The sequence below is a fragment of the Hylobates moloch genome, unplaced genomic scaffold (assembly GCF_009828535.3).
Source record: "Hylobates moloch isolate HMO894 unplaced genomic scaffold, HMol_V3 SCAFFOLD_2, whole genome shotgun sequence".
Lineage (NCBI taxonomy): Eukaryota > Metazoa > Chordata > Mammalia > Primates > Hylobatidae > Hylobates > Hylobates moloch.
The window spans coordinates 15,288,039-15,304,333 of NW_026652277.1; the positions used below are offsets into that span (position 1 = coordinate 15,288,039).

General features: G+C 38.7%; 1 protein-coding gene and 1 long non-coding RNA gene across 2 annotated transcripts in view; one reads left to right on the plus strand and one right to left on the minus strand.

The window, feature by feature from the left end:
* The window catches only part of LOC131382060 (uncharacterized), a 28,436-nt gene extending 28,168 nt beyond the window's left edge, over positions 1–268 (plus strand). Inside the window, exon 3 of the long non-coding RNA XR_009211214.1 lies at positions 159–268. This is a non-coding gene — a long non-coding RNA (uncharacterized LOC131382060). The remainder of the gene's footprint in view (positions 1–158) is intronic.
* The window catches only part of ITGA8 (integrin subunit alpha 8), a 204,543-nt gene that overhangs the window by 71,033 nt on the left and 117,215 nt on the right, over positions 1–16,295 (minus strand). The window contains exons 17-22 of the mRNA XM_032163020.2: positions 15,939–16,093; positions 14,547–14,684; positions 13,986–14,053; positions 12,485–12,632; positions 5,479–5,571; positions 513–592 (exon numbers count right to left, since the gene is read on the minus strand). Coding sequence (XP_032018911.1) covers positions 513–592; positions 5,479–5,571; positions 12,485–12,632; positions 13,986–14,053; positions 14,547–14,684; positions 15,939–16,093 — 682 coding nt within the window. The remainder of the gene's footprint in view (positions 1–512; positions 593–5,478; positions 5,572–12,484; positions 12,633–13,985; positions 14,054–14,546; positions 14,685–15,938; positions 16,094–16,295) is intronic.

Below are 16,295 nucleotides of genomic sequence, written 5' to 3' on the forward strand. Positions count from 1 at the left end.
TATCATTGCTAGAGAAGGGCTTGCCCTCAAAATAGAGTATCTCACCTGCATCCTGCTACAGTGCACACAGGTAAGCCATCAGAGATTCACTCATTCTTGAAAATTGAAGAGACTTCAGGATTGCCATTGCAAAATCTATGCTTTTTTTTTTTTCACAGATTTTGTCCTGAGGGACTAGCTGATGCCCAGCTGAGAGCATGGGAGTTAGGGTGGGGAAAGACATGTGCTTTGGAATGAAGAAAAGTGGAAGTAAAGCAGGTGAGAGGGTGCCCAGGACAAAATTTTGCTATCTCATAACTTGGTCTGTATAATTCAATCTCTTTTTCAAAACCCCTAAAATGTTGAAATTACTGAAACAATTGAGAAAAACAAAGAAGAAATGGGCTGTGAAAGTCTGGGTTCTAATTTCAGATGAGCTTTTAAGGCCAAGGGCCTTGACAGGTGGCATCATTTCACTGTAGGTCTCTTTTCTGTTGAGTGCTGTCAACAATACAGGCATGTAAAGGTCTAACCTTCTGATTTGGAGATCGAAGTTAATGCTCATGTTTGTTTTCTCAAGACGTGGAACTGCAAATCGGAGGCCTAGGGAATACTAAAAAATAAAATAAAATCACACAGGACATAAAGCTATTACACAAGAGTAGCTTGTACACAACATAAAAATATTTTGTAAGTCATTCCTGCAAAACCCTACCCTGGATCACTGTAACTCTCTCCTTTGTTCTGCTTCTACCCCAGGTGGCTGAGAGCCGAGAGAACTCATGCAATGAACTACAGGCCCCAGAAGATTCAGGTCACAGTACAGGTTGGTTCTCTCTCTCCATTTAGTCCTGTACTGCCTCTTCTCCTGCCACCTTTTTGTGTGTTAAATTGAAAATAATCCAAATATATGAGAAGACACTGATTAGTTGATTGATTGATTGATTGAGACAGGGTCTCACTCCGTCACCCAGGCTGGAGTGCAGTAGTGTGAGCATGGCTCACTGTAGCCTTAATTCCCAGGCTCAAGTGATCCTCCTTCCTTAGCCTCCCATGTAGCAAGGGCCACAGGTGCACACCACCACACCTGGTGAACTTTTTTGTTAGTTGTAGAGCAGAGTCTAGTCTGGTCTTGAACTCCTGATTTCACACAATTCTCCTGCCTTGGCCTCCCAAAGTACTGGAATTACAAGCGTGAACCACCACTCCTGGCCAGAAATTGACTTAGAAAACTATGATGCTTCTGTTTGATGGACAATTATGTAGTCATTGAAATTATAGCTGTGAAGTCAACGCAATAATATGGAAAATGCTTCTAATGTAATAACAATCAACAATGAGTGAAGGTTACAATGTTTATGTGCAATGCACCTCAGCTATGGTTTTTGGTTTTAAAAGTCTACAAATCAAAAAATTCCTCCACAGTAAAGGAGTGTGGATGTACTATAGGAAAACGTTTCAGAATAATATGTTCTAGGTGAGGTTACAGTTACATGGATTATTTTCTCCTTTTAAAGTTTTCCAAATTTTTAAAACTGCTTTTATTATTTTCATAACCTGGAAATAGATAAAAACATGGGGAAAATAAATTCAATGATGATATAAATAAGGAAGTAAAAATAATAGTTAACACATCTGTAATATTATGTTACTTACTCTTCCAAGCACTATACTATGCCTTACACACATGATCTCATGTAATCCCAAAAAGCACTCTGGGGTAGGGGCTGTTGTTGCTGACATTATACAATTGAGCAGCAACCTGAGGATTAGAGAGATGAAGTACCTTGCTCCAGGTGCATTGCAAATAAATCACAGAGCTAGAATTTAAATCCCTGCAAGCTAACTTTCAAATCTGTTATCACAGCCATTATAGTATCAGAATCAAACCATTAACAAAAACTTATATTCACATGAATCAGTAATAGTATGAACTAATAATAAATCATCTCTTTTGTCATAAATCAGCAGCACCAGTTCACCAGCCCTTGCCGAATGTGCTTCGAGCTACGTACTGTCCTAATGGCTTTACATTTGTCACATCATTCATTGCTCCAAACGGTCCTACAGGTAGGTGTTTTCTCATTTCAGTGTGACTTGCTCAAAGTATCACAGCTGGTATAGCTGGTATTTAAACCCAAAAGTGTCTTAATTATAAGGCATTATGCCCCAGCAAGGATTTTTTTTTGTTTTTGAGACAGTCTTGCTCTCTCACCCAGGTTGGAGTGCAGAGGCATGATCTTAGCTCACTGCAACCTCCACCTCCCAGGTTCAAGTGATTCTCCTGCCTCAGCCTCCTGAGTAGCTGGGATTACAGGTGTGCACCACCACACCCAGCAATTTTTTGTATTTTTAGTAGAGACGGGGTTTCATCATGTTGGCCAGGCTGGTCTCATACTCCTGACCTCACGATCTGCCCGCCTTGACCTCCCCAAGTGCTGGGGTTACAGGCATGAGCCAAAGGGCCCGGCTGGATGAAGTTTTTTAAAAATTCCAAAGGAGCAATTTTCTATCAGGCTCTTCTCTCATTTTAAGAAGGCTTTTAGCTTTTTCTTGCCTTTTCTACTTGAAGAACTCCTAACTCATGCCTGAAAGCTTGGGACAGGATATATCTCCTGCAATACATTCTCTGATTCTATGGGCTGGGCCAGGCAGAATTATTCTCCTTTTTATTCTCTGTCTCCCTTTTTTTACCACTCCTCCACCACTCAACTTATGACACTGCTAATTTTGAGTTTCTTATTGAGTGAAGGTTGTATGTTTTTATCTCTATATTGCCGACTCTAGCTTAGAACCTGGCATATAGAAGCAGTGCAATAAAAATTGCCAAAAGAGGCTGGACACGAGGGTGGCTCACGCCTGTAATTCCAGCACTTTGGGAGGCCGAGGCAGGTGGATCACAAGGTCAGGAGTTCAAGACCAGCCTGGCCAACATGGTGAAACCCCGTCTCTACTAAAATACAAAAACTGGCTGAGTGTGGTGGTGAGTGCCTGTAATCCCAGCTACTCGGGAGGCTGAGGCAGGAGAATCGCTTGAACCCGGGAAGTGGAGGTTGCAGTGAGCCGAGATCGTGCCATTGCACTCCAGCCTGGGCAATAGAGTGAGACTCCATCTCAAAACAAAACAAAAAAAATGCCAAAAGAATGATGAGAGTTTGTTCTTGTTTGCTTATTTCCAGTGATAGAAACCTTACTGTATTGCGATAGAGGCTACCTAATGTTGGTTTTCGTTATAGAACAATCAGCTTGGGACAGAGACCCAATGAAGGTGTGACAATTTCATACTGGTAGGAGGTGCATGTGTCCTTAACTAGTACCAAACACCAGGTCTCATGGCATTGATTTTAAAGCGCTTTCATTGACCCCACCGTTTAAAAAAATTTTCCCACGAGAAAATTTGCAACTTGTCATGAATCTTATTGGCATGTAAACATCTTATATTACTATAGCTACTCTATGGAAATGACTTTACTATTTAAAAATCAGAAGTAAAACTTCTGAATACTATCTTGAATATTTTGTTAAGTTAAAATACCAAGTCACTTGAAAATGATTTTTAAAAGATAATAGAACTAAACATTCCTGGCAATTTATGATGCTTTTAAAATTTTCAGCACTGCTTTTCCATTTGGAATTTTACCACAACCCACTGAGACTATTCTTTTTAAAGTACAAAATGAAGAAGAATATAAATCAAAGTGTTTTATAACAAAACAGAATGCAATAAAATTTTATGTGTTTAAGGGCATTAAAGAATGAGATAAGAAAGCTATTAGGGTTTCTTCTACTATAGACCTCAGAGATAAACGAATATAAACAATTTACTTCCCGACTTCTAAAATGAATTGACATCCTTTCACATAAACACATTTGTGGTTAAGACCACACTGCCATTTTTCCTCCACTTTGAATGATACTGGTGGCCAGTTTTGTTCCCAGATTATCCTTAGATGACCTCTGGTCTAGCTGTAACACTTCTAATACTGAAAAAGGAACGAGTGGACCATCACCTACAGATGCTAACACTGTTGCTACCACCTCAATTCATTTCTCTTTTGTCTTAGGTAACCCTCTTCATATTAAATTAGGCCATTGAGGCTGGGCTCGATGGCACATGCCTGTAATCCCAGCACTTTCGGAGGCCAAGGCAGGTGGCCAACATGGAGAAACCCCATCTCTACTAAAAATACAAAATTAGCCAGGCACATTGGCGTGTACTTGTAATCTCAGCTACTCAGGAGGCTGAGGCAGGAGAATTGCTTGAACCTGGGTGGCGGAGGTTGCAGTGAGCTAAGATCGTGCCATTACACTTCAGCTTGGGCAACAAGCGTGAAACTCCATCTCAAAATAAAATAGGCAGTTGGATTTTTCTCAAAAAAGTAGCAAAACGATTCATTAGCTTCCAGATAAAAGGACTATGATAGTGAAAAATGTTCTAATATCTCAGTGTAGACATCCCATTCTCTCTTTCAGTGCTTCATTTTAAAGTCTCATCTGTTATTCATTTGTTTTTATCCAAGGGCTTTTCACCATGTTGCAGACCGAATAGAACATGGGCTTTGCGGTAAGACTTGGTTTGAATCTTGTTCTAACCTTTACCCTCTGTGAGGCTTTGGCCAATTCATCTGACTTCTCTGAGCTTCAGTTTCCTCATCCATAAAATAAAGAAAATACTTGACTCACAGGGTTGTTTTGAAAATTCAATAAAATAACATAAAAAGCTCCCCTCCTCCCAGTGATGAATTTATAACCTAGAGGACAATCAATCCATGGTAACCAATAATAATATGTCATAGGAATATACTTGCCATTGAAATATTTATTTATTTTTGCCCCAAGAAGTGAGTTTACTATAGTTTCAGCACATTTTTGAATACCCAAGATCAATGCAACATTATAGCATAAAAGAGCAAAAATATCATTCTAGCATAATATTCTAACTTGAGAAAAGTTTCAAATGCTCAAGCAAAAGTATGAAACATCAGGCTAATTTATTAACTGAAAGACTAATCAGCATCTTTAAAATGCAAATATGTACCTGAATCTCCCTTGAAAAGGGAATTCTTTTTTTACTTTTGGTCACTGTTGAATGTCATGTCCTTCCTTTAATTGCCATTGCTAAAATCTTTGTCCTGATTTGGTTATTTTTAAAGTCTTTAACTTACATGGCATTTCTTTTTGAATTCAAAGAAAAAGTATTTAAAGAAAATATCTATAGTAAAAACAAAGTCTGTATAAAATTGTTGTAACTAAAAGACAGGCAAGAGTAATGTATAAAGAGAAAGCATAGAAGAGCGTGCATCTTTCTGTGTTTTTAGCCTGGGACGATTCACTCTGTGTAGGTTATAATGTGAAATCCCAGTACTCTGGCAATTTCCTGCCTAATTTGTTGTTGCTGCTAGGTGCTGAGTTGCTGAGTGGTAACTGGAGAGCTTTCCATTTGTTCCCTGTAAAGTCCAGTTAGAAGGAAATCAGTCAGTATTTCTGGTTCTCTCTTACGTTTGTTCCAGACACCATAGGGTTCCCAAGGTCGCACACCACCATCCTGGTTACATTTTCCATCTTGTACTCACAGCTCAGTGGTCGAAATCCCTATGATGGGAAAGAACAAGGGGTTTAGGGGGCAGGATAAATGACATCCTGACACAAAAGCCATGCTGGGGGCCTGGGAGCTCCCCTGCATCTCAAACACCCAGGAGGCAACAGTGCAAAAAAAGTAATTGATGACCCTTAACTCAGAAGAGAAAATGGAGAGGGAAAAGTAAAAGTTAAATTTTAGAAATAAATGTGTTGGGTGGGTAAGCATATTTACTGTGTTTCATTAAGGAAAACAACGCGTAATATAGTATTTATATAAACAGTTTAGATAGTATCTTCACTAAGGTTAATGTGAAACTCAGGGCATGAAAATCACAAATTATTAAACATGAGTAAATGAATTTATTCTATTAAGCCTTCCAAAAACAAAATGATCATAATATGTATAGATTATCATACGATTCAATGACCATTTGCTGGAGAATTGCCTTGAACACAAATTCCTATACACCATGGTCCCATTTTGAGATCATGCAATCGACTTTCTTCTGTTCTTCAATATTTCAGATGTAAAGAGAATATCTTCACGTTTAGCAGTACTTCCTATTTCCTTTCCTCCCCTTATATCCTATTCCAAGTAGAGTTCATACAAACTGAAGTTAGAAGAGGTTCTTGAAGCTATATACTGGACAAATTCTCAAGGTTGAACAGATGAGAGGGGAGATACAGATTTGTTCTGGAACAGTTGCCCTTGGCTCCCAGCTCCTCTTCATGTCTGCATGCTTTTCCCAGTTGCTCAGAAACCCACCCCTCACTTTCTACCCTATTCTTTTTCCATACCTCAAACCCTATGGTGCCACTCTGCATGCAGCCATAGCTACTTACACTTTTCCATTATTTCACTCTAACTTGTTATGTGCCATTGATATATTATCCATCACCCTTGTTCCCAAAGGTAAGCTTGCAACATAAGGACCTTCATAAAGCAGCAAATTTGGGGGGAATTTCTGTCCCTGTGATAGGTTCGGAAAAGGGTTCTCAATATAATGTCCATTTATCCGTCTGTCAGCTCTATTGAAATTTTATTTTATTTTTTATTTTTTTTGTCCTTTTCTGTTATCTATTGAAATTTTATGTAAGAAAATAATATAAAATTTCAGAAAGGATCTTCCATTCCCTTGTATTTTATTAACAAAAGTCCAAATCCAAAACCCAAGCAAAAAACACGAAACATTCCCCAGACATCTAGCTAAAGAATTCTGTAGGTAAACTACACACTTTGAGAATATAAGCTTCAAGAAGGCAGAGGTTTTTGTGTCTGTTCTAGTCCTAATGCCTAGAGCAAACTTGGACACAAAGTAAGTGATGGTTCAGGAACACCAGAGTAGAGGCAGCTGACACTTTCTTGTAAAAGAGAAGGCTACAATGAAACAGACAAGTATGCAACTAAGTATAAAACCCTGCTCCCAGAATCCCCAGATAGACAGACACATGGAAATATCTGTCCTATTTATTGAGAAAGGAATGGGTCACTCATATTTGGAGGCACAAGTTAATACATCCTCTCTTCAAATATCCTGAAAGACAGTTAGTTACGTTGGATGAGCTAAGAAACATCTTTTCAAAAAGGTGGTAATGTTCTTTCTTCTCAAAGTTAGGTTTAGTATGTATTCAGCTCCTTAAGGATCCATAACCAACCCCTAATCATACAGAGATGCTTTGTGTTGCGATTATTAACTCAGTCATGAAAACAGAAAAAACAAAACCCAGAAAAATGTTTCGTAAGTGCTCATATGTCTCTTGAATTACATTCAAGGATTTAGTTTCTATAGTCATTTTTTTTTTTTTAATCTCACCTAAAGGTTAAAAGTTATATGTACAGTTTTCCCCCAGCTTTCTGGAAATAGTTCTTTGACATCACTCAAAGAGTTTTTTCTCCCTTTCGCATCCCCTCCACCCTTTTTCTTTTTTTAATCATTATTTCCTCTCTTTAATAAGAGGAACAATCACTTTTTGTGGACATTTCTAGATTATTTTCCTCTGCAGTTCCAGGGACATTCTTGTTCTAATCCATTTATAGCTCTTAGAGTGTTCTTAATTCACTGAAAATATTAACTGTGTACCCACTATTTACCAGGCCTGACAAATAAGACCCCTTGTCCTCACTGAATTCTTAATTATTTTAACAACGTAACAAGTAATTGTCAGCAATTATAACAGCAGTGGAAACACACAATTGCAGTAGAGATGGGAAATTTTATGATAGGATAAATAGATAGTAACAAAGGAGGACCTGCACATAGAGCCAAGCAATCAGAGAAGGCATCCTGGAGGAAGTGGCATCTAAGCTGATGGGGGCAGTGCATATCAGTGGTTAAGAACAGGGTCCCAGCCGGGCGTGGTGGCTGACATCTGTAATCCCAGCACTTTGGGAGGCTGAGACAGGTGGATCACCTGAGGTCAGCAGTTTGAGAGCAGCCTGGCCAACATGGTGAAACCCCGTCTCGACTGAAAATACAAAAATTAGCTGGGCATGGTAGCCGGTGCCTGTAATCCCAGCTACTAGGGAGGCTGAGGCAGGAGAATCACTTGAACCTGGGAGACAGAGGTTGCAGTGAGCTGAGATCGCGCCACTGCACTCTGGCCTGGGTGACAGAGTGAGACACCATCTCAAAAAAACAAAACAAAACAAAACCAAAAAACAAACAGGGGCCTGGACCTAACGGTTGATGTTGAACTTGATTCTGCTACATAATAGCTGTATAACCTTGGGCATGTTACTTAACTTATTCTTATCTATAAAACAGGGATAGTGACAGCAGCTTCTCTTTAATGCTGTTATAAGAATGAAATGCATTCTTTTTAAAAATTATTATTATACTTTAAGTTCCAGGGTACATGTGCACAACGTGCAGGTTTGTTACATATGTATACATGCGCCATGTTGGTGTACTGCATGCATTAACTCGTCATTTACATTAGGTATATCTCCTAATGCTATTAAAAAAAAAAAGAATGAAATGCATTCAAGAACTCAGAGGATTACCCAGTTCATAGCAGTTGTTCAATAAATGTTAGCCACCTCAATTATTATTGTCTCAATTATTATTAAGCCTCAATTTTTATTAAGTCTCAATTATTATTTGAAGGCTGAGTAGAAAGAAGTGAAAATAAGTGGGATAGATAAAGAGGATGAGGGAGCAGAGTTAGGGTGCTGGGAGGAGAAATGGCTGGAACAAGCTCTCCGTGTCATTACAGGAATGGAAAAGGAACTCAAGCTGGCTGGAAGCCTCAGCATTTAGCGATGAGGCTGAAGAGGCGAGCAGGGGTGATATGATCAAGGGCCTCATGCGTTATCTGAAGGATTTGGATCTTATCCTCAAAGCTAGTGAGGAGCTAGTGAGGATTTGAAGACAGTGCCATGCTCAGATTTGTAATTTAGAAAGATGGATTTTTTTCTAGGTTAGAGGTAAGGAGTTGGCAAGACGAACTAGGAAGACTGTTGCAATAATCTGGGCAAAAGATCATGGCAGCCTGGATGAAGGTGGTGACAGTGGCTGTTGGATGGACTCCGTCTACAATCTCTCTAGTTCATATCCTTCTCTCCATCCAACTGCTACTGTCATCACCCTCATCCAGGCTGGCATCACTTTTTAGGTGTTAGAAACCAGGGGATGCTGGCGTCATTCTCCTACATAGAAAATGAAAGGGAAGCTGGATGTGGTGGCTCACACCTGTAATCTCAGCACTTTGGGAGGCCAAGACTGGGGGATCACTTGAGGTCAGGAGTTCAAGACCAGTCTAGCCAACATAGTGAAACTGATCTCTACTAAAAATACTAAAATTAGTCAGGCATGGTGGTGGTCGCCTGTAATCCCAGTTACCCAGGAGGCTGAGGCAGGAGAATCACTTGAACCTGGGAGGCAGAGGTTGTAGTGAGCCAAGATCATGCCTCTGCACTCCAGCCTGGGCAACAGAGTGAGACTCCATAAAAAAAAAAAAAGAAAGAAAAAAGAAAATGAAAGGGAAGAGGGGTGTGAGTGGGAAGACCAAAAGTCTGGATACAGACATGCTGAAGGTGAGGCGGCTGTGAGAGATTAAACAAGAGATGTTAACAGGTCCCTAGAATCGTTCACAGAGACAGAAAGTAGAATGGTGCTTACCAGGGCCTGGGGAGAGGGAGCAATGGGGAATTATTTTTAAGGGTTGCAGAGGTTCAGTTTGGAATGATGAAAAAGGTCTGGAGATGGACAGTGGTGATGTTGCACTACCATGTAAATATAATGTCACTGAACTGCACACTTGAAAATGGCTAAAATGATAAATTATATCTTACATGTATCTTACTATAATCATAATGATGATGATGATGATAAATATAAAACATATACACCTTTTTTCACAGAAAAGGATAAAAATCACCAAAAGGAAATATAAAGGCTGGCTCAACTAAGGTTTCTAGAGCAAGAGATGATAAGCATTTACATTTTCTAAAAAGACGAATGTTTTCAACAAAAGAATAGCCAACCTTACAATCAGATAATGCCTAATATTTTTCCCCTTGAGGAAAAAATGGTTAAAAAATCTTGAACTGAGTTGAAATCAAAAGGTACACAAACCTCAAACTGTTTCCAAACAAGGAAGAAATTAGAATATGGCTTAGTCACGTAAAATTCAAAGACCGAGCAAAGTCTCTGCCAAAGGGAAATTGACGGAGAAAAAAGTAGTGAAGGAATCATTTGAGATTACAGATAATGTCCCTTGTAATGTTTACAGCCAAAGATAGAATCCTAAGTGCTCTCCCGTGTTTTCTATGCAACCAAGCCAACAGTAAACTGGATGTTTTGCTAAAAGAACATTTTAGAATAGGTCCTTTGTTTAGTGAAGTCAGGGGTGGAGTGACAAGAAGGGAATTGAAATAAAAATATGAGTGGAGCTCTGGAATATTAAAAACAAAACACACTCAAGCTTCATTTTTGTGTTTGTTTATGTGTTATCTGCAGGTATTTGTAGACGACATTTTTCTTTCTGTTTTTGCATGTAGACATTTTATTATGAAATGACATCTTCAAATCAAAGTGGTTATTAAACACCATTTTTATAAGTTGTATGTATAATTACTCCATTTATTCTTATTTATTTGTATCTTAAAGTGACTTTGATAGAGAAATGAAGAGGATTAAAAAAAAATCACATAATTGGCCAGGCAAGGATGGCTTGTGCCTATAATATCAGCACTTTGGAAGGCCAAAGTGGGCGGATCGCCTGACCCCAGATGTTCGAGACCAGCCTGGGCCATATGGCAAAACCCCTTCTCTACAGAAAATACAAAAATTAGCCAGGCATGGTGGTGCACACTTGTAGTCCTAGCTACTCAGGAGGCTGAGATGAGGGTTTTGCTTGAGCCCAGGAATCGGAGGTTGTAGTGAGCTATGATCACGCTGCTGCACTCCATCCTGGGAAACAGAGCAAGACACTGTCTCAAAAAAAAAAAAAAAAAAAATACAAGAAAGAAGAAAATGGGATGATTACAAACCACTCACTGGAGAAATTAGGGTTTATATTGATTTTCATGTTTGAAATAACAGGGAAATGAAAGCTGAGTGGAGAGTTGCGAACACTCTTGAAAAGAAATGGAATTATTTTTCCCCTCTATCCAACTTCACTGTCAACATGGAAGAGTTAAGAATAATTTAGGACTATTTTTTTAAAAAACTACTTTATTAAGATGTGACGGACATACACAAAACAGCAGTACCTATTTAATGTATAACATTTGATGACTTTGGAGTTTTTTTTTTTTCCTGTGCATTTCTTCAACAGAAACTCAAGGATTTTAAATGACTATTAAAGATGCTTTATCATTACCCATTTGGATTTTTTAATTTTTTGTTTTTTACTAAGAAGATCATTCAACTAAAACCAACAAACAAAAATCATGACACTAGAAGTGTGAACAGAGAATTTTATATTCCTAAGTTTTTTAATGCCTTTAAAATACCAACATCACAACAACAGTTTGTTAACATCTGTTTAGAAGAATTACTTTGCATTACATTATTCAATCATTAAAATGGACAAGGTCCTCAGGGGGTGTGGTATTTGGAAACTAGTAGACATTTAACACATTTACGCTAAATGAGCAACGCTATCAGCAAGTATTTAGGGAGCACCTACTCTACACCTCATCCTATGAAGGAAACGTGACACTTGGGCTTTACCCTTAATTGTGAGTTTGTATATTTCAGACACTGAGGGACTTTCTCTGTTATTCTACAATGTATTTTTAATGGTTTTCTAGACCAAGTGATTAAGGACACTGCAGAACTGGAGGATGCTTTGAATGGGAAGATTCATGTTCTGATAAGGAAGGGGAAGACTATAAATATCGTTGTTGTCATTTAAACAAATAGTGGCATTGAGGAATGGCAAATGAGGAAGACCAGGCTGTTCCTGGTCATAATTCTGACAAGGTGGACCAAGAAGAAAGGGAAAGGACCTTGTTTCCCTTCCGGTGCCGGTCCAGGCTTTTATCAGTGCTCAGCAGGGATTGGCTGGACCTTCTTCTCTAACCAATAACGAAAACCAGGCTTCCTGACATGTGCTTGAAACTGATAGGAACTCAATGCAAGGCTAGAAAAGTCAGTGAAGACAGGAAGTTAGCTTGGGAGTTTAGCTTTTTGATCGTGTTGGTAAGCTGCTTCTTTCAGCCAGTCTTGTTCTTTTTTTTGCTTTAACTCTCAATCTTTGGCCAATCTATCTTTGCACTGTGGCAAAGAAAGACATTAATACTGTGTAAGCCCACCCCCGCTTTGTGGCTCATTGCTGTTATGATTTAACAAAAGAAGGTATCATTTTGCTGTCTTTCATTAAGGAAGAAACTCTCAGCTAAGATGGCCCTTCTTAACATTTACTTGACTTCAAAAATATACCTAGCTCTTGACTTCAAACAATTTGCAGGCATTACCTTGTTGTTGCGTTCAATCCCAACGTAATCTGCCTCTTCTGGTATCATTACAAAGAGTTCAGCTTCATATGCTCCTTCCCCTTCATTTCTTGCATTTATTATGAGCATAAGGTGATTTTCGTCTCCAATGATTACCTGATGCTTATCTCTAAAAATGCAGTTTAAAAAGAAGTGTTAGGTACTCTACTTCTTGGCTTTGTGAATATTTTATTTAAGGATTTATAGAGGAGGAAAAGAAAAATGGCAAGTGCAAAAAAAGAAGATGGACCATCGTGAAGAGATGGTAGGAAGAGGCAAGAGAATCACCTCTGGGTTAAAAGGGCAGGAAAACACCCAGTAGTGTGTTGGTAAATGTCTAACAACCAATTCTCAAAAACAAAACAAAAAAAAAGAATTGATTTACAGCGTTTTCAGATTCCAGTGGTGTAAATCCATGAACCGTGGTCATTTTCAAGCTACCAACATATTTAACAATCTACCAACAAAATTACTGCATATTTAACGTTTCACTTACAAGCCAGAATGAAGCAGCTTCAGCACTTCACTGAAAACATACGTTAGGAAGAAAATGGGCAATGGAATAAAAAGAGGAGAGGTGGTTTAGAAAGCAAGAGGGATAGATTAATGCAAAGGAAATAATGAGAGGGAAGAAGCAGGCAGATACAATAAGATCTTAAATCACTGGTAGAGGACTTCAAGGTATTTTGAAGAAACGCAGTTCACTTAGAACTGCAAATCAAACCAATAATTGGAAATGCCTACTCCACTTTTTAACCTCACTCAAAGCGATTGCATTTGAAGTTGATAAATTATGAAATTTGGGGGAAGTCCCTCTGAGAAGTTACCAAGCAGATTCCAAACACTGGCAGTAAGATAGCTCCTGGGAGGGAAAGAAACACAAATCTGTTTCTTCCCCACAGGATATTTTACATCCCAGTCCATATCTTCCCATAACAGAATACAGTGCAATTTCCAGTGCTGGAATGGGGGTGTCCATTACTGGCAGCTGTGAAGCCCTTTGATTCTTTTAAATTTTGTGACACCTTCTGCTTTACTCCATAGAGTGCTATTTGGGTTTATTTATTCAGTAAGTTAAAATTAATTTTGTTTTGACAGTTTTAAGGGTGACTTTGAGTCATGGGGTGCTGAAAAAAAGTTTGGTTGAAGGTGTAGATGGAACCTGCCTGTCTGAATCCTTTGTCTACTTGACTGAGGCAAGTAAATATAACCCGAGCCACCCCATCAATGAGTTTACTTTCAACAAAAACATTTTTTTTTTCACTTTTGCTGAAAGATGAAACGGCCCAGGCAAAATCTTAGGGTGTGTCATTTGACACCAGTGACAAATAACTGACCCAAACTACAGGCTAACCCAAAGTGTAGCCAAGCTTAAGAATTTCACGCAGCATAGTTTTTGGTAGTCACTTTCTCCAGAGAACCTTTACATAAATACCTGTAATTCCATTAGATAGAAAGCACACGTTTTGTTATTTAAACTTACGGTCTAGCCGACAGCTTCAAGTCAGGAACACACAGATTGTCTTCTCCACAGTCCACCAGAATGTGAGCCTGTGTTGTATAAACACACATCAGGAACAATCTAGGAAAATCTGATTCACATCCTTTTTCTTGAAAATTCTGAATGGTGCCACAAACGGAACCAAAGCTTTCCTCTCACTGTGCATGACTCTACCCAAGCCAATAGCCTACATTTCACAGTGACCTCCCAATACAGGCCACTTTACATAATAGCCCAATTCCAATGCACTCTGAAATATCTGTAAAGAATGCAACTCTGGCCATGGCTTGAGGATTACAGGCTGTATTGCTTCCATTACAGCCACATTTTGAACAAATTAAATCTTGGTTGCACAAGAGGAAAGGCTTCCGAGAAACACAATCATGCAGTGTTTCAGGAAACATGGTAGGAAAACTCCCAAATGTTGCATGTCTGCATGCAGAAATAAAAATGAAAGGAGCTGGCTTTAGTCTTAAAGCCATAAGAACAACACCCCAGAGAGCTTGCTTGAGAAAATGCCGTCAAAGACCGTGAAGGACTTACCTGTTCACTAACAACGTTTTCTCTGTAGTAGTTCAATATTGGTTTCACTTCCAGGCCTTCTTTAAAGGTGGATTCATCCAAACTGTAATTCAAACTAATGTTGATTGGAGATAATTTATCTCGGAATTCAGTTTCATCCTAGGAAAAATAATCACAAACTCAACAGAGGCTCCATGAAATAGCTGCAAGATGTCAGTCTGCAAAAGTCAGGCAACACTGGAATTTACTCAATGAAAGTGAATAATGAAACAATTATCCTTGCAGCAGGCTTAGATGGAGGCTGATTTATGTGGTATATAGTAGCCAACATGCCTAATATACGTGCAGTGATGAAATCATTTAGAGCTGCGGCTTCATTGAAATATGCTTCTGGAGCCAATCTTTGGGTTCTACAGACCTTCAACAACTCATGCAGAACTGGTCAAGTTGCAAAGTAAAATATTACACGTGTATATCATAAACGTCACAAAAAAATCATGAATTTGGATTTTTGTTTTCGTGAGGTTGCCAGAATTTATGAGTTCTCTCTTGGGGCCCAGAAGAAGAAAACATCTTGATTCTCTTCCTCTCATCATCTTTTTAAGCCCTTGCCTGCATGAACTTCAGAACACCTTCAGGACATTTGAAGTTCTCTTGGAAAAAGAAACAGAACTCCTTTAGTAGGGAGGGGTAAGCAGCAAACAGCAAGCACTAGACACATAGTGGATATGTCACCCCTTCAATTGTGTGCCAATCGAGGGTCAGGTATCCAACTTTTCATTCTTGAGTGTGATTGTGAACCTGTGATCTTTCCTAGGGTGGTCCTTGCTAACTAAGCCCCCTAATGGAAAAGAGAAATTGAGACAGTTATCACAACCTCACAACTGGCAAGGTGAAGATAGGTAATTGTGTTATAAATATTTTTACTTTAAAATTTCGGTAGGTTTTGAAGTCATTGTAAAAACACATTACTTTAAAGAAGATAATTATAAATTACTTCTAATAAAAGCTTTGAATGCCTAAATGTTTTCCTGAGTTGGCTCTGAAATGTGCATTGATAAAATCTAACAAGACATACTCACATAGGAGAAAAATTCACATAAATTGTGTTGCGCTTTTATGTTTCTTGGGGAGGAGGTTGGTAGAAATGAAAACCATGTGAGCTGAATGCCATTATAAAGATTTTGCTCAAAATGAAAAGAAGCCTTAGAAATTAATAGCAACACATCATCAGGTTAGTTGAAGTCAGGGTCAAGAGGAGAGCATTTGACCCTAAAATAAAGTTTCCTGCTATGAAAATGAAAACAGACAGATGGGGGTCTATGCAGACAAATATGATGGTTAAATGGAGAAAAATGGTTGGAATTTGGATATGAAGGTGAGAGGCCGGAGAAGTCTTCCTGGAATACTTACTCGAAGGTAAACGATGAAATCCTGGCACTGGTGGGATTTCTGCCGTTTTATCACAAGAGGGAAGACACGATGAGCCTGATGGTTATCAAGGAAGAGCGTCCGTTTAATGGCTCCTTTCTGTTTCAGGGAATCTAATTGCACCTCTGCCGTCAAGACTAAAGGACAGAAGTAAAGTGGGGAAAAAGTATTCAGTGAATACAGTGCTCTATCAGCGAGATGAATTTCCATTTCAAGTTGCTTATTCAGGAAACATTTATTTTTCATAGTTGAGATCAAGCATGATAAATGAGCTGGAAAAATTTTATAACATACTCTCCAAGCTAAAAATTTTTTATAATGGTTTTATAAAAGTTGTCA